Source organism: Pongo pygmaeus, chromosome 16 (assembly GCF_028885625.2).
Source record: "Pongo pygmaeus isolate AG05252 chromosome 16, NHGRI_mPonPyg2-v2.0_pri, whole genome shotgun sequence".
NCBI lineage: Eukaryota > Metazoa > Chordata > Mammalia > Primates > Hominidae > Pongo > Pongo pygmaeus.
Genome location: NC_072389.2, coordinates 79,502,613 through 79,529,474, shown reverse-complemented (window position 1 = coordinate 79,529,474; position 26,862 = coordinate 79,502,613). Strand labels below are relative to the sequence as shown.

At 55.0% G+C, this 26,862-nt stretch overlaps 1 protein-coding gene across 1 annotated transcript; it reads right to left on the bottom strand.

Annotated features, from left to right (window-relative positions):
* Positions 1 to 342: 342 nt before the first annotated feature.
* Positions 343 to 26,289, bottom strand: LOXL1 (lysyl oxidase like 1). Its single transcript, XM_054451292.2, has 7 exons — positions 24,624 to 26,289; positions 9,525 to 9,633; positions 5,942 to 6,079; positions 5,273 to 5,429; positions 4,582 to 4,677; positions 2,910 to 3,025; positions 343 to 644 (listed from the first exon to the last, which is right to left on the bottom strand). Exons 1-7 carry the CDS (start codon positions 25,729 to 25,731, stop codon positions 638 to 640), a joined length of 1,731 nt encoding a protein of 576 aa, XP_054307267.1. The 5' UTR covers positions 25,732 to 26,289; the 3' UTR covers positions 343 to 637.
* Between the last annotated feature and the right edge of the window lie 573 nt (positions 26,290 to 26,862).

Genomic DNA, 26,862 nt, shown 5'->3' with positions numbered 1-26,862 from the left:
TGGGAGTGTGAGGCTGAAGGCTGAGAAGGGGCAGCAGCGGGCACACGAGCCCAGATAGGAGCAGGGGCTGAGCAGGGAGAGCAGGCTGGCGCCACCCACCCCACTGCAGGGCCCTCCCCTAGTTGGATGTGGTCCCATTCCCATGCGACAGGCTTGGCCAAGGGCTCAACCCCACAGGCTTCCACGATGGGCTCAGCGCCCTCATGGTCACTGTGGTCCTGACCGGGTGGTGGCTGCCCTTTCCACATTTGGCGAGGGGAAGGATGATGTCTAAGGACATCCCCTAGGCCCAAACTAGCTGTGGCTGGCCGGCCAGCCAGCAGGCCGCATGCAGAGCCAGAGTAGAAAAACCTTGTTTTATTCAGCCCAGACCTGGGCAATCTAGCTCTGTGGTATGGCCAAAGTATAAAAAATAAAAACCACCAACAACAAAACAACACTGTAGAGAAAAGTGAAGTATAAAATGGGGTCTGGCATCCGGAATCCCTGTGGTTTTCATCCACGTTTGCTCCCTGAGGCCGGCAGGGAGGGATGCCCCTGCCTGTGGGTTGGGGGCTGGGCCCCTCGGCGGGAGGCTGCCCGGGGAGCAGGGCCTGCTTTGGAGGGGGAGAGATTGGCCATCTGTCCCTCCCAGAAATCAGGATCTGAGGAAGGAAAGACAGTGGGTCAATGAGGGGCTGCAAAGTAGGGCCCCTGTGGCCTCGTCAGCCAGGGCTTTCCTCCCACAGCCCAGATCCCTCGTGGCAGGGCAGGCATGGGCCTACATTTCCCTCAAGAGAAAGTGCCGACCCCCTCAGCCCAGCTCCAAAAGGAGGGGTTTGATGGACTCCCACCCACCCAGGGCACAGTCTCAGCACATTCCCCTCCCCATGCCCTAGTCCCAGATTGTTTTCTAGGCCATTAGCAGAGCTGCTACTGTCTGGAAATACTTTCTTGTTTTTTCTAACTCAGTACTTTTTTTTTTAAGCCTCCTTTTTCCTCCAGAAATACGATGGAAACCCACAGGCGTCAGTCCCGTGGCCTTTCTGGGAACGCTCTGTCCAGCTTCCTGTGCACGCTGGCCCAGCCGCCTGCGGTCAGGGTCACAGAGACTGAGACACTCTAACAAGGCCCGGCCTTTCCAAGCACTTATGTAAAGAGCTCTTGGAAGGAAGGGCTTTGGCTCCCCCTGCTGCCCACAGGCCCCCGGGGAGCTGGGAGGGCCCCGCAGGCTGCTTCTCCATTTGCCCTGCTGAGAGCTCTCCTGGCTGCTCCAGGCTCCTGGGACATGGGATGCTGTTTCTGTTCCCATCCCCCTTTCCCAGCAGCAGGCAGGACTCCCTGCCTCCCTGAGCCCCCAGCAGCCTCCTTTGTTTCCTGGGTACCCCATCCTTCCTTCCTCCTCCTTCCCTAGAATGGCTTCTACCACTTTGGTGACCCCTGGGTCTTCAATGGCTAAGACAGGCCCTGAGGAGCAGGAATGTGCTGGAAACCCAGGCCTGCTAAAGAACCAAATTGCCAGTGATGGGACACGAGTTCATCCTTTCAAACATGCTGTGTGCCCTGAGGAATTCTGATCTCATTGTACTTATGAGGAACCTAATCTCTGCACTGAACTAGAGGCTTCTGTTCCCATTTTTAATATTTGTGATGTGGTGGCAGCATGCTGTGAACAGTTAGGTTGATGGTAGCAACCAAGTGGGAGAGGGCTGTCTCTAAATGAGCCTGGCTCTGGTCACAGATTGAGCCCTGACCCTGGCCACACACTGAACCCTGATCCTGGTCACACACTGAGCCCTGATCCTGGTCACACACAGAGCCCTGACCCTGGTCACAGATTGAGCCCTGAGCCTGGCTACACACTGGGCCCTGACTCTGGTCACAGACTGAGCCCTGACCCTGGTCACACACTGGGCCCTGACCCTGGGTACACACTGAGCCCTGATCCTGGTCACACACTGAGCCTTGATCCTGGTCACACACTGACCCCTATCCCTTGTCACAGACTGAGCCCTGGCCCTGGCCAGACACCACACCCTGACCATAGTCATAGGCTTAATCTCTCATACCTGCCATCCATGAATAAGTATACACTTTTAGGGAAAGATACCTGTCTGGGCCTTGAGATCTCTACCACCTTTCTCCCAGTTGATGAACTAAAGCTGAAAGCTCTAGGACTAATTTTTTTTTTTTTTTCTTAATGGAAAAGGGCTGCTTTGATCTGGAGTGTGGTGGGGTTTCCTTGTGAGCTTGTAAGCAAGGGGTCCCTCTGCAAAGTACTTCACATGGGGAATCAGGAGAAAGACTGAGGACCCTACCCAGCAGCATGTGCCAAAATCCCAAGTCCAGATTTTAGGGACTTCTTCTACAATGGGGGCCTAGGGACTGAAGATGGCTCCTTTTAACCAAAATCACTTCTATCTGTGACTGTTTAATCCAGTCTACTTGATAAGGACACTAACGATCACAGCTGCTGTTCACTGTGTGCCACTGTGTGCTGGGCTGTTGAACATGCAGACCTCAGGCCTATGGATCCTCATCCCCAGCCTATGTGGAAATACCTATTTTATAGTTGAGGAAAGTAGCTCAGGGAAGTGACCCAATGTCACAGAGTGAGGAAGCTGTGGAACTGGGACTGCAGAGCTCATGGCCTTGCATCAAATGACTCTGCCTTCTGCTGGTTTTCACTTGGGACATCTCAGGGAGCCACAGGATGCAGCCTCAGATCAACACCCTACAGCCTGAGCCCCACCGTAAACACTCAGCTTGGGGTTGGCATGGACAAGGCTCTTTTTGATGGGCCCCGCTGCAGCTGCATTCGGCCATCAAGGTGACCTAAAGTGCAGGTATCTTAGGTATCTCAGGTGGCCTTGCCTGCTCCCCAGGCAGGAAAGGGACAGGGCCAGGAAGGGTGGTGGGCAAACTCTTACTGGACAATTTTGCAGTTTGTTGTAGAAACGTAGCGACCTGTGTAGTGAATGTTGCATCTCACCACGTTGTTGGTGAAGTCAGACTCCAAAACAATATACTTTGGGTTCACGTGCACCTGAGGAAGAAGAGAAACAGGGAGAAAGAGAGTCTAGTCAGGGGGGCTGCACCTCAACTGCTCACCAGAGAAGGTGGTAAAGAGGCAGACAGACAGACAGAGAGCTGACAGAGAGAGGGAGAACAGAGACACACTGCTAGAGAGACACAGAGGGGAAAGAAGAGGCAGCTGGTAATCCAAGAAAACATCATCTGATCCCCCTTATCAGAAGATTGGATGTTTCCCTAGAGCTAGAGCCTATGCCAGGTGGGCCCTGCATGGGGCATTTGGGGTCAGAGAGGTTGGATCCTGCCCAAGGGAATGCAGTAATGAGGAGCTGAGCCGGGATTCAACACCTGGTCTCCCCAACTCCAAGGCTCAAAGTCATTCCCTATGCATCCCTGTCTAGGTGACTGATCGAGGGCCTGTCTGATCCCCTGCTCTGGAGCCCCACGTGCCCAACATTCACTGAGATGATGGCCCGAGTATGATCTATGCTTTTTGTCTGAAAAGGAGCTGTTGGGATACAACACTTTTAAATGTTGGATTAACTAGGGTAGGGCCAGCTTTATTTGCAGAACATCTAAGAACAGATGCAGGGATGCAACTTTCAAATCCTGGTATATTCCCAAAGGGCAAGGACTGTGAACTGCATTGCTTATGTGGTTTGTGTGTCTAGTGCCTAGAACTCAGAGGCGACTTCCTACATGTTGATTGAGTGGATGAATGAGGAAAAGAAAAAATATACTGGACAACCCCAGGCCCTGGAGGAGCAAGCTTGGAGCCTGCTGAGGAGCACTCAGGAGGGAACCGCAGAGAACCGCTGCTGGATGCATCTCTCCACCTGCTGACTTTCTGCAGGGAAGGCCTCCGCCTGCAAACCTGGCTTCACAGCTCTGCCTTAACTGAGCTGCTTTTCTGCTTCTGAGTGGGTCCAGATGAACTGGTGGAATGATCCCTACTCATTTCATACCTGTGTGGAGGAGGCTGAGACATGGCTTCCCCAGGTGGGCCCATGACAACCTGGCCTACACAGATGTACCAAGTCTGGATGTGTGTTGTTAATATGCTTTTCTACTTTTCCCTCAACCAAGGGAAGAGGTGATGGAGTGAGTGTCCATTAGAGCAGGAGGGGTTCAGGCTAAAAGGGTCTTAGTCACAGGAGCCCTTGGCTTTGCAGGGGTTCCTATAAAGAGCTGAGGGCCTCTCATCTGTCTCCCAAATGATACAAAGTCTGCCCTGTCCAAAGACAGGAAGATAGACCACATGGCTCTCCAAGTCTTCCTTGCTCTCTCTGGTCCTCTGTCACTTAGGGAGACAGTGTCACCACTGCCTCTAGCATTACCACAGCTGGGGCAAAGGTTTCCTGGGTTCTTTATGGAAAGAGAGGCTATGTCAGCCTGAGACCTAAACCTTCGGCTGGGAAGCCTAAACCTCAAGTGATGCCTCAGATGCTGCCTCTGCTCGGCAGCTGGGGAGAAGGGAACAGGCCCAGAGGCTGAAGCTTCTTTCAGGAACAGGGGGACACTGGACATGAACATCAGGTTGGAGGGAAAGCCCCAGACCCACAGGCCCACCTTGAGGATGTAGTTCCCAGGCTGCACTTCGGTTATGTCGATCCACTGGCAGTCAATGTCCGCATTGTAGGTGTCATAGCAGCCTGGGCTCAGGCCCTGGGAAAGGGACAAGAGGAGCGGCTGTGATGCTGCTTGTTTCCCAGAGCCACCCAACACCCACTTTCAGGAGTTTCGGGCCTACCTTCCCCTGGGTTTCTCCCCTGACCCCGGCCCAGGGCAACTGCTCAGGGTGGGTCCACCCCTTCCTAAAGCCACTGGCTAGATGGACCAGAGGAAAGACAGAGATATCTAATAGCCAGGTGGGAGGGACGAGATGGATGGCAGAATGGATAAAAAGAGACAGGACAGATGGTCAGTTTGTGGATATTTAGGTTGGCTGATGGAAAGAGGGATATGGGTGGGTGAACAGCCCAATAGGACGTGTTGCTCTGCAGACTGTTGCAATGTTTCCTTCTCTCCATGAGCAGATCACCTGGAATAGCATGGGAAAGGGGCTTGAGCAGGGAGGGAACAGTCCCTGCAGGGCAGTGTGGCAGCCTGAGGACTGGTGAGAAGACCTTCACTGTGAGCAGAGCTGAGTGGCCAGAAGCCTTGGCACTAGCTGGGCCTCAGCCGGCTTCAGTGGGCCTCGCTCTTTGCCTCCCCAACTCCTCATCCTCCCATGCCCCAAACCCCATCTCTCCAGCCCAACCTGGGTATGAGAGGTGCATGCATAGCGCTTGAGGTTGCCGAAGTCACAGGTGCTGTCCTCCAGGCAGAAACTGGCCTTGTGGCCCTCGGCCACCTTCTTGCCTGTGGCGGCATCCAGTAGGTCGTAGTGGCTGAACTCGTCCATGCTGTGATAATGTCTAGGGGCAGAGGAGAGAAGGAGAAAGAAGAGGGCCTAGTCTTCCCTGGGCCTCTCATCCTGTCCCCATCCTGAGATGGGCTCAGGTGACCCTGCTGTGGCGCAGCCTCCTGGCCGGTCTAGGCTCTCCTGTCCCCTGAGTACTGTGGGGTGGCCCCCCTGTGCTCCCCACCTAGCTGGGTCGCTCCAGGACAGCACATGCTCTAGACCCCTCACTTCCTTTTTGGGCTCCCACCTGTAATGGCCTCACTGGGCAATGCCCTGTATTCCAGACATTTCCATTCCTTACTGAGACCAATCCTTCTATATCCATCTTCCAGCCTAGCTTTGGCTAAGGCTTCTCTGAGAAACACTTGCCCCGGTGAAAAGAGTTGGCAGATAACACCTCCCCGGGCCCTCTAATCCAGTATCTGTGTCTCCCAGAGTGCTCGTGGTGGGAGGGGAGCTCAGGCACCAAGGTCCCTGGCCCAGAGGAGAAGTGGAAGAGGACGGGCCCAGCTCCTCCCCACTCACTGGTGGCAGCTGTGCCACTCCCAGGTGTGCCGTGGCCGGTTGGGGAGGAAGTCCGCTGTGCCCTGGTTCTTCACACGCTGGGGGAAGCGCAGCAGCACCCGCACGTCGTAGTCGGTGGCCTCAGGGGCATAGGCTGTGCTGCAGGGACAGCGGGGGAGATGAGGGGTGGTTGGGGCACGGTGACACCAGAACCCAGCATGGGCCCCCTCAGCCCCACCCCCAGCCCTTGGCCACTGGTTCTGCAGCCCCACTCCTTGTCCCTGAAGATCTTCTCCTCTGTCTCCTCGAATTGTGGCAGAGGCTCAGGCCTCTTCCTCTGTCTTCTGACCCCGTGAAATCCTGGCTGTCCCCTCCTTTCTGGCCTCCACCATGTGGCCACCAGCTGCCAACAGCATCTTTCTAAAGTGGTACCAGGTATGGCAGTGTCCCTGATACCTGCAGGTGACTCAGCTGGGGTCAGCTCCTAGGTATAGGAACACATAGCAATCTCTGAAGGGCCACTGAAAAACAGCCCTATTGCGGGGGCCAGGCACTTTGGCTCAGGCCTGTAATTACAGAGCTTTGGGAGGTCGAGGCAGGAAGATCACTTGAGGCCAATAGTTTGAGACCAGTCTGGGCAACATAGTGAGAAATTAAAATTTAAAAAATTAATTTAATTAAAGAAATTTTTAAAAAATTAAAAAATTAGCCAGGTAAGGTGGCTTATGCCTGTAGTCCCAGCTACTTGAAGACTGATCCTTTGAGCCCAGGAGTTTGAGGCTGCAATGAGCTATAATTGTGCTGCTGCACTCCAGTCTGGGCAACAGAGTGAGACCCCCTTTCTAAAAAAAGAAAAAAAAAAGTCCTATCCAGGAGATTCTGATAAGTCTCTGATAACAAGACAGAGCCCTAATTGTTGACCAAAGTATGCCATGTCTTGGGTGTGGGCCTGAAAAACAGACTTGAAGTCCTCTGGTCAAAGCCTCTTCACTTTTCTAGTCCCATCTGCCCTTCCACTCCCCCACACACCCTGGGTTCCTGCTTCAAAGCCTATTTTCCAAACAGGCTGAACTTTTTCCCTGACCCATACTTTTGCCCATGCTGTTTGCTTGACCCAGAATTCCAAAACTCACCCAGTCTCCTAGAGTCAACTCAAAAGTCCCCTCCTCCAGGAAGTCTGCCCTGATTGCTCTACACAGAGGATCCGGATTGCCTGTGAGCTCTAACAGCACTGACTGCGGCACAACCCGATACCACCTACATCTTGCACTGGGTCCAGACCACCTCTCCCTGATTGCATGGCTTCAGGCTGGCAACCTGCCCTTTTCCATTCAGGGAACGTGGGTCTGGTATGAATTGCCTGCTCGCAATTCACCTGCTGACTCCAGATTTCCAACTGAGGCAGGCCTTGTGACAAAAGGAAAAGGGTGGAAAGAGGAACAAAGGGCTGCAGGGAGGGGAGACACACACACATGCACACATACACACACATGCACACACATGTGTGGTAGGAACAGGAAGGGGTGGCTGAAGGCCCCTCCCCTCTTCAGCTGACGGCTGACAGCTAACTCTGTTGGCCTCAGGGGCTCTTCCCTGGCACTCATTAAGGTCCGGTCCTAAGGCCAGAGGGGAGCGGTGGCCAGTCGTAGGGATTAGCACTCTCTTTGAGAGAATGTCTGGACAACAGGCGGCTCAGACTGTCTGCCAGGATGAAAGGCCCTCAGCCTTGTCTGGGGGAGGCTTGGAATCTGTCTATGTCTGGGTTGAAACAAAACATCCTCCTTCCCTCTGTTCAGTTAAATCCTGCCTTTCTGTTCAGCTCAGCACACCGTGGGAAACCATAAGGGTCTAGGTTCTAGGCCCAGCTTGGCCACAAACTGGCGGTGAGACTTGGAACGGGTCCCTTTTCTTCTCTGGGTTCTGCCTGCAGCATGTGAACTGGCACCAGCCTGCGGCCCATACTTGAAATGATCTCAGAGGGCCCTCCTGCCCCAGGGCTCCAGTTTTGCAGGATTCTCCAGGTCTGAACTCCCACACCCACCTCCTCTGAGGCCTCAGCCCTTGCTGACCCCTCCCTCCTCTGACCTCCAGCAGCCCTGGCCTGTGAACCAGTCCTTCTGGCTCTTGTCCCATTCGTGTCTTGGTTCTGTCACTGGGGTACAGGTGAGGGCTGTTCTCTCCAGCTGTACCAGGAGACCCTCCAGGACAGAGGACAGGCTGCCTCCTCTCCCCAGCTGGGAGCGCAGGTCCGGGCACTCAGGATCCTTCATGAAGAGGCAGTGATATTAATAGTTTGACTTTGACTAATTCTCTTAAGACTGGAAGGGCTGTCATGGAGGCTGTAAGTTCCTCATTGCTGGAGGAATTCCAGCAGGACCATTATGCTCTCTTCCCCAGGACAACTGAAACAAGACAAGAACTGCCCAGACAGGCTGGCTGAGTGGTACTCAGCCTGCGGTCCCTGGACCAGGGGCAGTTCCCACACTGCTGCCAGTCTGGGATGGGATCGGGAACTTGCACCAGAATGTACATCGACAACATTACTAATCACTGTGCTTAGTTCAGCAGACGCTTTTTCTTTTTTTAAAGCAAGACTTTCTCAATGAAGGAGTGAGTTGAGTTACATTCTGGTTCAAGCTCTTTATCTTGTTACAGACAGATAAGGGTTTATGATCAGCTACTTATAGTGGCAATGAACTAGAAGTTCTAGAAATGAGAAAATGTTGAGATTCTAAAGAGTTTCCTAGATAGTAAAAAGTCAAACTAAACAGAGAGTTCAAATGTCCAAGAAGCAGGTAATTAAGAAAAATAGGTGCTTTCAACATAGAGGGATATTACCAAAAGAAGCAGATAACATCTTAACTAATTATTTTAGCCCAGGGAGGTATCCCCAAAGCACCTATATTCCAGCAAAATATGAACTGCTTATAAATTAGAAGCAAACACTGCAAGAGGATCACCCATGAATAATGGCGAGCCAGCTGTGCTCACCTTCTGGGTTCATGGAAACTGGTCTCCTTCCCCTCTTTCCAGTGCAACATATAACTGAAGCTTCTTTGTCCCCCGGGCTCACTGCCCCTGCTGTGACTAGGCAGAGGCAGCCTGGGCCAGCCAAAGCCACAACTGTCCTCTGTGGACATGGCTCCATAGTCCTGGGCTCTGTCCTGCAGGTACATCCACCCAATAGGACTTCCCTGGGTCCCTGTATGACCACTGGAAGCCTGGGCTCCCAAAAGGAACCTTCTCATTAAATAGCTCAGATCCAAAATGTTTGAGTTCCTTTCATTGCTCCTCAGTTTCCTGAGCGGGCAACCCATGCCTTTAGGGCTCGTATAAAGATGAAGTGCCACAGTAAAAGTGAAGTTCCTTGTGTAGTGAGGTACAGTATACAGAAATGCTGGACCCCCACTTGCTCCCCTCCCCTCCTGACTCCCTTGGGGCAGACAAGGCTCACTGATGAAAAGGTCAGGGTCCTGGGAGGCTGGGGCACTTGGCCAGGGTCATCAGCTTGCAGACAGCCTAGCTGGCAGCCACAGCTAGGCCGGGTTCTGGGTGACTCCTGGGGACTATCCCAACACTCTACACTTCTGCCTCAGCTCCTTACCTGGCCAGACACTTCTCCTCCGCAGCACAGCGCAGGGAGTACAGGTGGGCTCTCTGCACATAAGTGGATGCTTGCACATAGTTGGGGTCTGGGACCAAGTCAGGGAGACCTGGAGTGGGCAGTGGGAGAGAAGCGGGGAGGGAGGAAGAGCATGACATTGAGAGCGTCAGGTTGGCCACTGCTAATGCCCAGAGACCTCCTCACACCCCAAACATCCTCTCATACCCCAAAACCCTTTGCCATTTTCCTTGGGCGTTGGGTCCTGGGCCCAGGTGTGGGGTCAGGGAAGTCAGGCAGCAAGAGCTTACATCTCGAGCTCTGAGGTGTGGGAGCTGCTAAGACTTCCTGGAAAAGCTTGGACATGAACAAGATCTGGGAGATGGGGCAGGATTTAGAGAACCAGAGAGCAGGAAAGGGTGTCCTTGGCAGGGGGAACAGCACGAACAAAGGCCTGGAGGCAGGAATGAGTGAACCACGTAATTTCCTGACAGAGGCACTCCCTCGAGTCCTTACTCCCCAGGCCTCTGGACAGCAGCCCCCAGACACCCTCCGTTCTTCTCATCCCTGCAGTCAGCATTCTTTGTGAACCACCAAGAGAGCCCTGGGCTTCTGGCCTGGAGTGCGTCCCTGAAGGTTCACGGGCAGAGCCAGGTGGATGCAGGCTGGCAGGAGTCAGGGTGGGCGGGAAGGGATGGGCTAGAAGGAAAACACTTCCCCAGAGCAGGCTGCTGACAGGGCAGGATTCTCAGCCTGGGCACCCAGCCCGACCTTCTCAGGATTCCTTTCTGCCTGGTGCAGCCACTCCTCCCCGTACCCCCGTCCCCCATCACCTGCCACCACTTCCTGCCATCAGCCTCCTAGACTTAACCACACCCTCCTCTGTCTGCAACCTCTGGCCACCAACCTGAGGGAGGCCCTGGCTCCCTCCCCTGCAAGGCCTGGGGTCAAGCGCCCAGGGGAAGTCTGGAGGCTGCCCCCGTCCTTGTGGTCCCTTGTTCCCCAGGATGTGCCAGAGCCCGGGGCCTGTCCATCCTGTTCCTGCCCCTCCACCTTCCTCCCTGGGCATGCATTAGTCTGAACAGGAGTTACTAGGAATAAGCAGAAACCAAACTTAGGTGTCCAGACTCCATCCCGCATTGGAATGAAGGAGGAATCTCTTAATGTTGGAGTGACGGGGTGTGAGCTGGGGTGGGTGCAGGCAGGGGTAGGTGTGGGCAGGGGGGACTCCAGGGCCCTGGGCTCTATCCCAGCCCAGCCACTGACTTAAAGGGGAGTGGTCCTGGGGCCTCTAATTCCGTCTCCTCTCTGGGCCTAGGGATTCTGTCAGGTAAGTGATAAGATGAGGCTGTAAGCTCCTCTTAGTTTCTTTGAAGTGCTCTGCTCTTGAGGGATTCAGGAAGGGTGAGAGCAGGCAACGTGGGAGGACTTGAGTCCCATGGAGGGATTTCCCACCTCTTTCCTGCTGCCAAGACCCTCTCATCAGCTTTTAGGTCTGGAAGATGAGGCCAAGGAGGGGAAGGCTGGCTTCTAAGCCATCGGCAGAAGTGTCTGCCTCCATGTCCCCCACCCCACACCACCCTGAGTTCCCAGACCCTAGCTTTGCTCTCCCTGGGGCCTGGGCCTCATGGGGGAGCCTGGTCCAGGCAGCCAGGGTGATCTCACCTACTTGGAATGATGAGGAAGCTTGGAGTGCAAGGGTGGGTGAGGATGAGGTGGCTCCTGGCTGGTGGGGGACTCCTTGGCCGGCCTAGGCCCTGTTACTTGAGCCCCTAGGAATGTTTGCAGTCATTTCCCAAGGGACCCATAGGCCCTCAAGCCAGCTGGGAGCTGGTTCTCACTCTCTGGACCCTGGAAGCCTCTGGGGGAGGGGTGAGGACGAGAGGGATGGGCCCCTTCCCCATCACCCAGTGCCTTTCCCTCAGCTGCGTATAGGGTGGGGTAGCTGGGCCTTAAGACTCAGGAGACCCAGCATTTGACATCAGACAGCTTGCTGCCCCCACCCCAGGCCCAGTTTCAAGAAATACTGCACAGATGGCTCCGTAAAGCTTTTCTGGCCTGACCCTTCCTATCTAGGCTATTTCATGAGCTGGCTATGCAACCCAGGGAAGTTGGAGGAGCAGGGAGGAAGAGGCTAGGTGGGGCCAGTGAGGGCCAATGCTGTTCCTGGCCTGTCCCAGCCCTGACTATGTACACACACTGAGCCCTGTGCCTGATCAGTCTGTGCCCTGACCTTGGTCACAGACTAACCTCTGACCCTGGTCACATTAAGCGTTGACCTTGGTCACACACTGAACCCTGGCCCTGGGCACACCCTGAGCCTTGACCCTGATCACAGTCTGAGTCCCGACGCTGGTCACACACCGAGCTCTGATCCTGGTCACAGACCGAGGTCTGATGCCTATCAGCAGTTCTGAATCTCAGTCTCATTTCTGTTTGTCCCCTGATGATGGACTAAAGCTCTTCAGCTAAAGAAAAAAAAAAAAAAAGGAATTGCTGTGATATCATCCAGCCTTTCTGATTAAAACTGAGTGGGGTAGGGTTATAAGTGCCAGAGTTATGGAGGAGGGGCATTTGTAGAGTACTGCATGTGGAGAATTGGAAGAGAGACTAAGGACAAACAGCTTGGGGCTGCTGGTCACAATCTGAGCCTTGACCCGCGCCACAGATGATCATCTTCTTCCTCTTACTGTTGAGGAATCTCAGGCTCAGGCAGGGGCCTCTTGTTGCGGGAAGTCTCCCCTGATTGCAATGATATCTCAGACTGCACACAATTCTCCTCTCTCACTACCCCATCTGTATTGATCTACACTTAGATTTCACCATACTAACCTGTGTGTGTCTCCTCCGCTCCAGACGGCATTCTATGGGCAGGCCCTGAGTCCTACTCGCCCTCAGTGGAGCAACTTTTGTTTTGGGGGTGACTGGTCCAAAGCCCCTCAGGCTCTGTCAGGAGAGCCTCTTTAATAACTGTTCTAGGCAACCCAAAGTGTTTTCCATGTCCTGCCCCCAAGACACCAATGCACATAATGTCTTTGGAAGCACCGGAGGAAACTGAGGCTCAGGCCCATAAATCTGCGCAGGGTCACACAGGGAGCCGGGGTACCCCAGGAGGAGATCCTAGGTCTCCTTGCCCTCCCAGGACTCCTCTTGTCACTCTTTTTATAAAAATAAACTTTTTCAGCTATAATCTATACACAGTGAAATGCACAGATTTTAGGTGTACAGTTTGGTAAGTTCTAACAAATGTATAAAGCCGTGTGGCTTCCACCACAATCAAGCTGTGGATTGTTTCCAACAAATGTATAAAGCCGTGTGGCTTCCACCACAATCAAGCTGTGGATTGTTTCCGTCACCCTCTGGCCCCTTCCCTGTAAGTCCACTCCCCGCCTCCGCCACCCCAGGCAGCCACTGCTCTGCTTCTAATCATTGTAGATTAGTTATGCCTTTTCTAGAACTTAAATGGAATCACTCTTACCATTATTTTGTAATTTTCTTTGTTCTACATCTCTAACCATCACCGGGGCCTCCTGTGACTCCCCCAACGGCCCCCTCTCTGTGCTCCACCTCTGTCACACCCTCTTGGCCGTGGGGGTGACACAAGAGGCGGCAGCTCGGGGAAGCTGCTGGAAAGGAGCAGCCTCAGGAGTTCAGGCCCGGCCCCCCTGCCTCACCCTCAGGATCCTTGCCGAGGTCCCAGGGAATAGCAGACCCCCTCCCACAGCTGGTATGTTTTTCTAGGAAGGAACAATGGCTCCTTCTCTGGGCAGCTCTCCCAGGGGACATTTCGTCAGCAGCCAGGCCTGCAGGCTTGGGCTCTTGGCCCCTCTGCAGGGCTTGGGGCTGGGGGATAATGTGATGTTGGAAGGGGATAAAGAAGGGTTGATTGAGTTGGGGGCTGGTGGACACGATCAGTGTAGTAGGGAGGCTAGTCTGCAATTTTTGGCTTGTAGGGTACAACAGGCCCCCCAAGCAGAGTGGCCAATGTTGGGTGAAGTCCAGTTACTATCAGACTGTGTGATCAGCCCTCACCTCAAAAAGTATGCATTTTAAAGGAAGATCCTGGACCTGGTGAAGGTACATATCCAGCTCCCCATGCCACTTCCACGTTTTCTTTTTTCTTTGAGACAGGGTCTTGCTCTGTTGTCCAGGCTGGAATGCAGTGGCGTGAACATGGCTAACTGCAGTCTTGATCTCCTGGGCTCAAGTGATCCTCCTGCCTCAGCCTCCCAAAGTCCTGGGATTGCAGGCATGAACCACCGCACCCGGCCAAGTGAGGTCTTTTTGCTTACTCCAAATACAGGGGAAACCATCAGCCCAGGCTGGAGGGCAGTGGTGTGATCTCGGCTCACTGCAACATCCGCTTCCTGGGTTCGAGCGATCCTTCCATCTCAGCTTCCCAAGTAGCTAGGACCACAGGCACATGCCACCATACCTGGCTAATTTTTGTATTTTCAGTAGAGACAGGGTTTCACCGTGTTGGCCAGGCTGGTCTCGAATTCCTGACCTTAGGTGATCTGCCTACCTCAGCCTCCCAAAGTGCTGAGGTTATGGCGTGAGCCACTGCGCCCAGTCCATGTAAACTTTTAAGGTCTATCTAGTTCACTGCCTGTCACTGCTACATAGGATTCCACGATGTGCATCCTCTATGTCCCTTCTAGCTGGCCTCCTGTTCTATCTATCTACCTAGATAGATAGATAGATAGATAGATAGATAGATAGATAGATAGATACAGAGTCTAGCTCTGTTGCCCAGGCTGGAGTGCAATGGTGCCATCTTAGCTCACTGCAACTTCCACCTACCGGGTTTGAGCAATTCTCCTGCCTCAGACTCCCGAGTAGCTGGGATTACAGGTGTGTGCCACCATGCCTGGCTAAATTTTGTATTTTTAGTGGAGATGGGGTTTCACCACGTTGGCCAGGCTGGTCTCGAACTCCTGACCTCAAGTGTTCCACCCGCCTTGGCCTCCCAAAGTGCTGGGATTACAGGTGTGAATGACTGCGCCCAGCCAGCCTCCTGTTTTAGACCCCCAGGTCGCCTCTAACTCCCTGCTCCACAAACATGCTACAGTGAACGGCTGTACGTGTCCCTCCTGGGCCTGGTGAAGATACACAGCCAGCTCCCTGGGTCACCTACAGCCCCACTCAGTCTTCTCCCAAGCCCCCAGCACCACTGGTGGGGGGTAGGCTGGGGCAGGTCTCACCACCCAAAGACTGGGCGGATGGGCTTGCTCAGATTACCCAGGGAAACCCTGGCCGCCATCAATTTCTTGCTCCCAGGAGGGAGACAGGAGCCTGGGGTCTTGCCCTACTGTGTCATAGGCCTTCTGTGTGGCCTTGGGTTGACCCAGCCCCACTTCAGGCTTCATGGTCTCCATTCTTCCACTTCTAATTGTCCTCCACCTGACTCGGGGCCTGAGGCCCTGTGCCGGCCTCTGTGGGCATTCTTCCTCAGATGCAGGCTACACAGAGCCAGGGCCAGGATGGCAGGGATGCTGAGTCACGGGGCGGCGAAGACCCTTGAGATGGCCAAAGCCAGGATGCTTGGCTGGGGAGGAGCTGGGTGCGAGGGAATAGGGTCCCAGGGCCATTCGTTCCACAGGGAGACAGCCAGCCACTGGTGTGGGGTAAGCCTTTTAGCTACAGCAGCCCCTTCAAGCCTCCAGGACAGTGAAGACACAGAGCCGAGAAGACAGAACCAATGTTCTATATCCTGGCTCTGCCCCTGGAGCTTCCTCTGTGGGAGTGTGCAGGGGCACAGTAGGAGGAACCTGTCACACTGACTCTTGGGGCCTGTGTGCTCGGGACAAGCCCACCCTGTCCTCCTGCTCAACGCTGGGTCTGGAGCTGCTGACGGCTCCCGTGCCTGCCCTCGGGAACCGGAGGACAAAGACCATCTGCCCCTTCCCTGGTGGGATGCAGCTGGGGCCTTCTCAGCGGGGAGGCTCCAGAGGTGAGTTCACTGTATTGTCCAGTCTCCCCAGTCCCCTTTCTGAGGCTCACTTTCCCCATCCGGATGATGAGGGAGACTGAACTAGCTGGCCCCTGAACACAGGTTGGATAGATCGATAAACACTTGGAGATTAAAATACTTTTTAGGAGCTGTTCAGTTCATTCTCCAGCCTTGGGCAAGAGTCGGAGCCCTCTCACAACCCCTACAGATGATACTTTAGCAGTCAGGAAATTCTCCCACCATCTGACCTAAATCCTTCCTGCTTCATTCGAAATCTGTTCCCTCCTGCCCAGTGGTTCCTGGAGGCTGCTTGGCACCGAGGGCCCTGTGGCTGCCTTCCCATTGCTCGTCCACACCTCACCTGTTTCCCTCTTGGCTTCCCCTTTTTTGTGGGTTCAGTAAACCTTGTCTCTGAAATCTTTCCTCTCCAAGCCTCCTTCTCATGAGGGGCAAATGATGGAAAGTGGAATGCAAAAGAGTCCTAATATCTTGAGCCCAGGGCTGGAGGATAAACAAAGTCCAGCAGGAACTGGTCAGTTGTTTGTGAAATATGTGCTGAGCGGGATGTTTTGGCTAGCACAGCCAGACTCCAGAGGAACCCCTAGGTGGCGGAGAAGCAGAAAGCTCTGCAGAGCAGGGCCTTGAATAAAGATGAGCCAGAGAGGCCTCCAGGGCGGGAGCTGGCTGCCCAATTCCCTAGGAAATGATTATCTCATAATCAGGAAATTAACTTGTCAGCACTGGCCTGGCGGTGCCACACCTGCTTGGTGAGCAGGCAGGCAAGGTGGCTGCAGATTCCACTTTGCCCCATAATGAAGGAGTAATCCAGCTCAAGCCTGAGAGCTAGGACAGCCATCAAGCCAGGCCCAGAGTCTTCAATGGCTCCCCATTGCCCACAGAATCAAGCCCAGAAGTCTCAGAGTGGCAGCTAAAGCCGTCTGTGGTTTGACCTTACATAGCCTTCCAGAACTCTTAATCCTAAGGATCAGTAGGCAGGTCTCTAGCAGCACACCCCAACCTTTTCTACCCCCTGACCCCATGGTGCCCTTTTCCTGGAATTCCCAGCTATGCATGTGCATGAGCGTGCAGGTGCACACACACACACACACACACACACACACCAGCTCTACCAATGCAGGGGCACACAGTCTTTAGCTCCAAAGCCTACCCTGTCAGTCCTGACCACCCCTCCACCACCACCCCGCACCCTTTTACAGCACTCACCTGTCCACCCCACCAATGGGGAGAGACAGTTAGCAGCAGAAGGGCTTGACTCACAGAAGGGGATTTGTAAGTTGTGCTTGATTGCACCAGCTGCCTGGGAGGCAGGTTGGGCTGAGGCGAAGGCAGAGGAGGCTAACCAATGGGGAGGTCAGCTCCCTGCTCAGAGGCCAAGCCTCTGCTGCCTCTCTGCACACCTAATGCCCATTTCTTCTCAGCGTGAACCCAACCCCTGCCCCTGAGCCCTCTCTGCCCTTGCAGGCCCTGCCTGGTGCCCCCTACCCCACCTCTAGAAGCTTCCCCTGATGCTTCAGTCACTCCAGGGGTTCCCTCCTTGCCCTTTCAGGCCCTGCACAGTGACCTGAAATTTTCATATTTCTTACAAAACTTACTCTGCCCACAGCCTTCCCATCTCAGCTCAAGGCAATTGCATCCTTCCAGCCACACCAGCCATAAACCACTGTGTGATCCCTGACACCTCTCTTTCTTTCATACCCCGTATCCAACCCAGCAGAAAATCCCCTCAGCTCTATCTCAAGAACATACCCTAAAGCTGGCTTCCTCCACACTCTTCCTAGTCTCTGGAACAGCCTCCTCTCGGTTTCCCTGGCTGACTCTCCACTGTCCACTCCTGGCACAGCAGTCAGGGGCCCTGTTTAGCAGTCAGGGATCCATGTTTCTGCTCAGTTCAAACTATGAGTAAAAGGGATGCACAGAAAATAAAAGGCAAACCCCTCACAATGGCCGACAAGCTCCCCATGACCCAGACCCCATTTCCTCTCTGACCTGTCCCCTGTTATACCCCCATTTCCACGCCACTCTGTTCTAACCACACTGGAGCACACCTGAAAACCCCAGGGAACTCCTGCCTCAGGGCCTTGCACTGGCTGTCTTCCTATCTGGAATGCTTTTCCTGCAGACAGCTGCACGGCTCACTCATATGCGTCAAGTCTTTGCTCAAATGTCATCTTCATGAGGTGTGACCACCTTTGCAACCTGCCCCTCTCCTACACTCCCGATCTTCCTTACCTATCTCTATTTTTCCACAGCACTTAGTACCTTCTATTTTTTTACATATTTATTATGTTTATACATGAAAATAGAAGATCCACAAGGGCAAGAATTTTGTCTCTTTCTTTTCACGAACGAATACCCAGCTCTAGAATGGTGCCAAGCATACAGTAAGTTGCTCAATAAATATCTGTTAAATGACTATTTCCTCACGAGATGATATCTGCCCTATTTCCTCATGAGATGAGATCTGCCTTCCACAGCCAGGCAAGAGCCCATGAGGGCAGGGGTGAGTGGTATTGTCTTTTGCCTGTACTCAGCTTCTGGCGCACATCTCCCAGGTGCACAGCAGGTGCTGAGAGCTGGCAAAGACAGACGTGGACTTGGGCCACTCTGCACCCCAGGTGTCTGTTTTCTCACTGCCAGGCTGAGACGTCAGTGAGGCCAGGGAGGGGTCTGGGATGCCCCTGAAATTCTCCATGCCCAGCTCAGGGCCTAGCACCTGTATGCCCTTGACAAGTGTGTAAGCCAATGTCCACACTCCATAAAAGGTCTGGTGGCACTGCCTGTGTGAGCACAGACTTCATTGTCAAGCAGGGTCTGGAATTGATTCCCAAAGTCCTTTCTTTTGCAAGAGGATTTGCTTTGGGTTTGGAAAACCTGTGGTTCCAGCTGGCCCACAAGCAGGGGGAAGGATGGGTTGTCTCCTGAGGTTTGGATGGCAAAGGCCTCTGGGGCTTCGCTTTCCCATCCTGTGTCTCTTCCCGCTTTGGCATTCTGACACCCCCTCCCCATTTCCAAGTGGTACCGCAATGCCCAGTTTCTGGGTGCCCATCAGCAAGAGGGAGAGGGACCCACACCCAACCCTCGCCCTGTGATCATAAGTCCCGACAAAAAGAAGGCCCTTGGTCCAGCTGCCTGTGGAAATGAGGCGGCTAGGTCAGGGCCAGGGGAGGGGCAAGTCCAAACCTCTCTTTCTAGCATCCCAACCCTGACTGCTCTTCTGCAGGAATGCGGGGCACAGCAATTGGAAGCAGGTGTGGGCCGCCTGGGTGGACCCCAGCTCCCTCCCTGTCCCTTTCCTCTCCTGCCCATGTCAGCCACTGTCCTGGGAAGTCTTCCACGTGTTCCCAGCTTAGAAAGGAGGTAGAATGGACTCAGGAGCTACTAGGGAGCTACTGGAGAGGGGTACCCCTTCTGAGACCAGAGGACGCTGCAGTGGGGACCCCTGAGGTTAGGAAGGAGAGAGGACAAAAAGCCAGAGCTCACAGGTCAAGTCTAGCAGTAACCTGGTGCCCACAAAGGCACTAATGGCTCCCAACCCTGCTCTGCCACCATCCCCAGCAACTCTGTGGGGCCTGCAAACTTGAGGCAAAAACCCAAATTTTGTTTTTTTCAGGTGTTTACACCTCAGGGGAACAGTGAACACAGAGACAGGTGACACAGAATATAAAACACCCATCCCTAAGAGACAGAGCAGAATGAGGCCAGGGCCCACTGGATTGGACAGGCAGCCTAGGTCTAAGCTTGGCTACTCATTAACCCTGAGACCTTGGGTGAGTTATTTAATTTCTCCGAGCCTAAGTTTCCTCATCTATAAAATGGAGATGATAATACTATTTATCTCACAAGGCTGTTGTGGGAATTAAATGAGAAAAATAAAATGCTTAGCATAGTGTCTGTTCAATAAATATCAGATATTCTTATTCTTATTATTGAAAACAGGAGCTGTCTCTTCTTGCAGGGATGGTCCAGTTTGAGAGCAGGGGAGAGAGAAGGTGCCTTGCGAGTGGCTGATAAGAGAGGAGACAGGAAGTCTGCCTGGAATGAGGCTGCTTAGGACTCCACTTGTTTGTTCAGACACTGATGACTCTCAAAGGAGAAACAGGGAGGCAGGAGGAGGGCCCAGAATCCTCCGTTTCCACAGCTTGTCTGATCCGACATAGCTTTCTAAGCCTGAAGACTCTTTTTCTTTCTGAAGGAACAATCTGAGACAACTTCAGGGAAGGAAGGAGGGATGCTGATCTGTGATTCTGCCTCCAGGGCAAGTCACTTAACTTCTCAGGGCCTCAGTTTCCTCATCTGCAAAATGGGGATAACAATCCCAGGGTTGTCACAGGGATTAAGTGATTCTAACTGCAAAGCTCCAAGAACAGTGTCCGGCACTTAGTATGCACCATATGAGTGTTTGTTACACAAACGTTCTGGAATCTGCAATGACCATGACCAGGCTACACCCTAACCCCGCACTGGGGAGAGACTCTGCTTCCAAAGTCTTTCACACTCACTGTCCCATCTCACCCTGTCACAACCAGTGCCCAGAATCTAGCAGTCAAATATCTGTTGAATGAATGAATGACCAAATGAATGAGTGAATAAATGAGGTGTACGAGATAAGCAATAATACGTAAATTTTTTTTTAAATGCATGGTTGTTAAGAACTCAGGATAGAGTCACACAGACTCAAATCCTGGTTCCACTACTAAAAGTCAGCAAGTGAGCTTGTCACCATATCTGCAACATGGGACAAATAACAGTACCTGGCTAGGACCTGGGAATTAAAGGAGATGATGTATAATGCACTCAGCAAATGCAAGCATAATTCTTCCTCTGGATGAAGGTGGGGGAGGTGAGGACCACAGAGGCAAAGCTGGCAGAGGGGTCCATGCTCACGCCCTGCCCCACCCCGCCCGCAGGCTGAACATGGCATCCTCCTGGGTCATCTCACTGTGATGCAGAGAGCACAGGTTCAGTTTGAATTCAAGCTCGGCTGTACCCTTCTGTGCCACCTCCCTAGGCCTCAGTTTTCTCATCTACACCAGGAGGACCATAATCTGCACCTCATTAGGAGGTTGTGAGGATGAATGAAACTGCACACTGAAGTCACTAAGCCCAGGAAGTGGTCTTCAGCAAATGGCCAAGTTGGTATTATTATCCCTGCCTCTGGGCTCTAACTCTGGAAGCTTGTTGGGTGAAGCCTGCTTTGGTCCTTCCCTGCATCTACTCCAAATTCTGCAGGGGAAGGTGAGTGACCTGGAGGGCAGAGGTGGGCAGGCAGCCTGTGGAGGTGGGGTGGAGCAGGCCCAGGTGAGCTAGGGGCTCAGGCAGGAGAGGCTGTAGCAGGCAGCCAGGGCTGCTCTCAGGGACTGAGGGTCCAGACAGGTCTGGCCTCTTGGGTGCAGGAGGCTGGACAGAGAAGGGGGTACAGAAACACCCTTGCATGTGTCTAGGGAGGTGTAACATCTAGGCCCACGAGAGCATGGTCCCATAGGGGCTGTGGAGGCTTGAGAAAAGGAGGAAGAAAGGACAGGAAGGAGGTGCCTCTAGCTCTGGAGTGCTAGGCTGAGACACTAGATTTTGTCCTAAAGGCCCTGAGGAGCTACAGAATCTTCTTGAGCAGAGGAGTAACCTGGTCAGACTGCAGGGGTTTATCTGCCCCACGTGTAGGACAGACTGAAGAGGGAGAGACTGGGAGCAAGGGACCAGGGAGGAGGCAGCTGCAGTTCTCTCCTGGCCTCTGATTGGCCATGTGAGGTCAGGGGTAGAGGACACATGCCAGGCAAGGCTAGCACAGCCATCCGAGATGCCCTGGGAGGATGCCCAGGGCTGCCTGTTCCATGTTCCTTTCACAGAATTGCCAGAGCCGGTGAGTCAGGCGGGGAGTGGGAGGGTAAGGCCTTGGGAGGGGAGCTTTGGTCTTCTGGGGTTGTTGGGCTTCTTAAGTGGCACTAAGACCCCCAGCTCAGACAAGCTGAAACTCCAGGGAGGCAGGAGCTGAGGCAAGGATCCCAGGAGAGGAGGGCCTGGTTGATGGTAGAGGGAGAGGTCACATCGAGGGAGCCGACACAGTGCAGGAGACCTAGCTGGGCCTGGGAAGTGGCTGGCCACCCTCCAGGCCTCTCTTCAAGGATTTGCTATGAGAGCCAGGCAAAGTATGTGACCCTCTCCGGGCCTCTGTTTCCTCTAGTTTCTTCAGTTTCATGTTTCAGAGTTGGAGAGACTGGTACTGCAGGAAGCCTTGGGCAGTCTCAGTGCCCAGCGTGGGAAGGAAGAGGGCACAGGTACCCGAGGAAGAAACTGGGCTCAGGACAGGCGCTTGGAAACCACCCACCCATGGAGGGAGGTGGGTGGTGCTCACATGTGCTTGGTGTTGTGAGGACACGTCCACGCCCACACACATGCGCAGGCTGCCAGCGCCCAGCCTCAGACCCCTGGGTGTGTGGCCAGGAGGAATGAAGTCAGTCTCGGAGAATCCGCCTTGGGCTCCCACACCAGGCCTGGGGGTCTGATCTCAAGCACAAGGCTTGGCCTTCCCTGGGCTGGGATTTTCCACGGTCTGGCCTAGCAGGGTGGGGAGGGAGGAATAAATGATGGGAGAGACTACTGCTCCCTCTCTGGCCTCTTTGTGAGCCCTAAACTAGCCTACAACCCCCTCCCCAGCAAAAAACACACTCCCACCCCACACCCTCAATGATCAGGGGAAGGGGCACCTGGATGGTGCTGATGACCATCTCTTGCAGCAATGCTTAGACACTGCTTCCTCTGGAAGTCTCCCTGAGCCCTAGCCCCTGACTGGGAGGGCCTTCCTCTGGGCTCACAAAGCCCCTGGCCCCACCAATGCTTGCCTAATCACAGCACTGAGATGCCCCTCCTGGTAGACTGCCCCAGGGAAGGGCCTGGACTTGATGCATGTGAGCACACTCAGCTTGGCACCTAGGATGCTACCTTCAGGGGAGAAATGTTTTTGACCCAAAATGAACTGTGGGGCTCAGGGGTAGTGGCCAGAGGTCTGCTAAGCACCAAGCACCCCCACTTCAGACATGGCCTTGCCCTCTCCCATTCCCCTCTCAACCAACTGGCTTCCTTAAGAACTAACAGCCCAAAGACAGGCCCTAGAAAACCCACTGACTTGGTGCCCAGATGCCAAGTCCCAGGCATGCCTCTGCCAGTACTGTGGCATTTGAGGACTCAGTTTTCTCTGCCCAGAGGTGGGGCCCATCAGGCTGAGCCTCATGCTGAGGTCTTACATTCTAAGAAAAGCCACTGCAAAAGTTTAGCACCCTCTAGGTAAAACATCCTATCCCCCAAGGGGCCCTAGAGCAGCTGATGGATGGCTATAACGTGCTCTTCTGCAGGGATGCTGCAAGTACCTGGTAAGGACCAGAGCAGGTGGATGCATCCTTCATCACACCACAGAAGAACCTGCCATCTGATTTTTCCTGAGCTCCTGTAGGTTCTTAAAGTGGGATTCAGCACACAACTCAAAAGCGACACCTTGGATGTGATAGAGTGGGTGTTCCCAGTGGAGACACTCCTATTCCCTAGTCTTGGCCTCCAGCAGTACCCAGGGAGACAGGCACCCCATGAGCAGCAGCCCCTCACTGAGGTCTGCTTGGCTGGAGACAAGGCATCATCCCTCTGCTGACAGAGGCTGAGGAGGAGGCTGGGGCGCTAGCACCTATACTCTGAGGCACTGGAGGGCTCAGTCAGCCCTTACTTGGTGGGCCAGGCACAGCAACCTCAATGGGGAGCAGAGAATTATGGGTAGAGGAAACTGACGACAGCTTGAAAGAGGCAAGGCAGGGTTGGACTGCATAAGTATCGGGGACTGAGTAGAAAACCTTGGCCCAAAAGCTGCCCGTATGGAGACGGTAGCAGGGAGGGGGATTCTAGGACAGCAGAGAATGGCTGATGGCCGTCTAGCACTGGCCAGACCCACCAGTCAGCACTTGTCACAGCAGCCCTGTCTGCTAACAGCATGTGTGGAAGCTGCCTCTCTACTGTGTCCTCATGTGCAGAGGGCTTGGGCCTTCCCAAGAGGAGGACGTATGTTCACCCCCTGAAAAGCCAGAGGGAGTCCTGTCCACAGCTGGGGCTCTCCGCCAGGGCCAGGACTAGGGTGAGGGGAATGAGGCCAGTGAGGTGTTTTTTTGTTTGTTTTTTGTTTTTTTGCTCGGGTTGCAAAATTTTAGGGGGTGCCAAAAAAACTCAGTAACAGAGATAAGTAATATTTAACACAATAGTTTTTAAAATAAAAATGCAAAACTATTGTAACGAACAAAATATCCAAATTTCAAATAAAGACAGGATCCGTGTTGCTGATTTTTCAGTTAGCCTCAGGCTCCAATATGGCTCGGCATACCACTCTTACTGACTCTATTTAAAATTTGGATATTTCCTTTATCACAGGGTTTTTTTTTTGCATTAATTTTGACTTAAAAAAAATACATCTCAATATTACTCATCTCAACTACTGGGTTTTTTGGTAGCCCCTGAAATTCTGCACCCAGGCCAGTGCCTGGCTGGTCTTTCTTGCCCCAGCCTTGCAGACTCCCCCGAGGAAGTCCGGACTCCTGCCTGGAGCACACGCTCCCCTCTAACCTCCTGCGCACTCAGGCCAAGCTCACACATGCCCAGTAATGGGCAACCTGCCACACCTCCAGGGGCATCCCTTAAGGCCTTTCTGGTCCTGAAGACTCAGGTTTCTGATGCTCCTTGCCTCACCCTGTGAGCTGGCATAGAACATCTCTAAGTGGGGAAGAAGATGCCCTCATTGAAATGAGGGAGAAGGTGGATGAGGGGCTCCTTCCTTTTGTCCTCAGATGACCCAAGCCAAGTGCAGAAGGCGCGCCTCCTCCCAAAGCTCGGCTAGTCCCTCCACCAAAGCCAGGATCAGAGCCCATACCTGCCTGGCCAACCCCTGGCACTGATGATGCCTGGGTGCAGGTTAAGCTGGGAGGTGAGATGCCAGTGGGGTGCTGTTGGCTGGGTCGGGGGAAGTCGGGAGGGGGCGCTGCTCGGTGCTTAGCAGCTCAGGGGAGGCCTCCGGGAAGTTCTGAGGAGGGGCCCGGGGCCCGGAGCAGTTTCCAGTGGCCAGGGGCACGCGCGGCCGGAGGGGCGTCGGGGGCGGTACTCACCGCGGCCGTTCTGGTTGGGCCGGTACACGCTGCCCACGCTGAGGCGGCCCTGCTGCGCGCCGTTCCGTTCCCCACCCGGCGGGGGCGTGTCGGAGCTGCGCACGGGCAGGTAGGGCGGCTCCAGCGCGCGCGGCGGCCCGTACGCCTCGGGCGGCGGGTTGGCGTAGGGCGGGTACCAGCTCAGGCGTGGGTCTCCGCCGTAGGCCTGCGCCGCCTCGGGGCCGGGGTCATGGTAGGCCTGCTCGAAGCCGGGGGTGCCCTCGCTGTACAGGCTGTGCGAGTAGCGGCGGTCCAGGCCGTCGGGGGGCGGCGGCGGCGGCGGCGGCGGCGCGTAGGGCCTCTCGGGTGCGGGGTAGAAGCCCTGCGGCGGGTACTCGGGCAGCTCTTCGCCGCCGCCGTACTCCTCGTAGCGCGCCCGGGGCTGGTAGGGGTAGATGACCCCCGCCGAGGCCACGGCCGCCGCCCCCGCGCCCATGCCGCCGCCCGCGGGCCGGTAGTACACGAAACCCTGGTCGTAGGTCCGCGACGCGGGGTCGTAGTTCTCGTACTGGCTGACGAAGGGCGCCTGCGGGTAGGGGAACTGCTGCGGGTAGGAGGGCTGCTGGCGGTAGGTGCTGGCGAAGGCCGAAGCCGAGACCGAGGAGGCGGAGCCCCCGTGCCGTTGCTGGGAGACGGAGGTGCGGGCCCGGGCTATGCCTGTGCTGTCCCCGACGGCCACCTCGCGCCAATTGTCGGGCACCTGGCCAAAGCCGAATGGGTGCCGCGCCTGGCCGCGCACGGTGTCCGAGCCCACGCGCCCTGGCAGGGGCAGGGACGGCGCCTGCCGACGCCGGGGGTTCCCGTGGCCGCGCCGCTGCTGGGCCTGGGGCGCGCCGGCCAGCAGCACCCGGGAGCTACCCTCGGAGCGCTGAGACCCGGCCGGCACGTACTCTGAGCCCGAGTTGAGCAAGCTGTACACCTGCCCGTTGTTCTCCCACTGGATCAGCTGCCGCCAGCGGGCGGGGTCCGAGCCCTGCCCGGGCTGCGCCTGCTGCCCGTGCACTAGCACGCACAGGCAGGCGCCCCACACCAGGGCCCCCAGCTGCCGGCTGCCTCGGGCCAGAGCCATGGTGACCCCTCTGCAGAGGCCTGGTGGACAGAGAGGCTCTCAGGAGTGGCCCCCTGGGCGTGCTTCTCTTCCCACGGCCTCGAGGACAGGAAGGCTCCTTGCTTGCCCCAGCTCTAGCTTTGTCCATGCTGGCCTTGTCCCGAGCGGGACGGCTCCTCCGATGACAGCATTTCGAGGCCAAGGGGTCAGGGCAGGGCAGGGGCGGTGCCCAGGGCTGCACGAGGCTCTCCGCAGGGCACCGGGCGGGCAGGACCGCCTGTGGGCCTTACATGGCCAGCCCCGCACTGGCTGGCCGCTCGGCTGGCGCTTTCCCACTCTGAATGAATAAGCAACAGGCTGGGAGCGTCGGGAGGCTTCGGCCTCCTGGTCCGCCTGCTGGGGCCTCCTCCGCGGGGCCCTATGGCCCGCCGGCTTTTAGCTATGCGCCGGTCCCACAGTTGCAGTGCTCCCTCAGTCCCTGGAGTTCCCAGCCAAGCCACAGACCTGCCTCTAAGGAAGGGAATCGAGAAGGGAGTAGGAGGGGACCTCTGGGGACTCGGGCCTGGTAAGTGGGGCTCTGGCAGGCAGAACGGGGCTGGGGTGTCAGCACCACCCCGCCCATTCCTCTCTGCTTTGGTCACAGCATCCCTGGTCTCCAGCTTGCTCACTGGCTTCTCGTTTGGGCTGGAATGGGCCTCTGACTTCTGTCTGCCCCAGCCTCCTTCCCGTACTCCCGGGTTCTCCCTTTTCCTTGTTCCCTAAAGCCAGTGCTAATGAAGACACACCCTCTTTGTATGTTCCTTCCACCATTATCCCACACCATCAATAGGAAGAAAAAAAAAAGACACACCCTCTTTGTTGGTGGGCCTCCTCGGGGAGATGCTGAACAGGGACCACTCTCTAATTCCAGGCCCCAGGTGCACTGCAGCTCTTGGGCCTGCGTAGAGAGGCACTGGAGCTGCAGCTTTTCCCTCGTGGCACACCTCAGGAGCTTACTTTCCCAGTCTGAAGAGTGGGGTGTATCCCTGAGCTGAATAGCACTTGTGAGATCCTGGGAGAGATCAACTTCCCAGACATCAGGTATGGTTTCTGTCCTACATCTCTTGGCTGTGCATAGCCTGGGAATAACTTGAGTGTACACATGGATAAAAT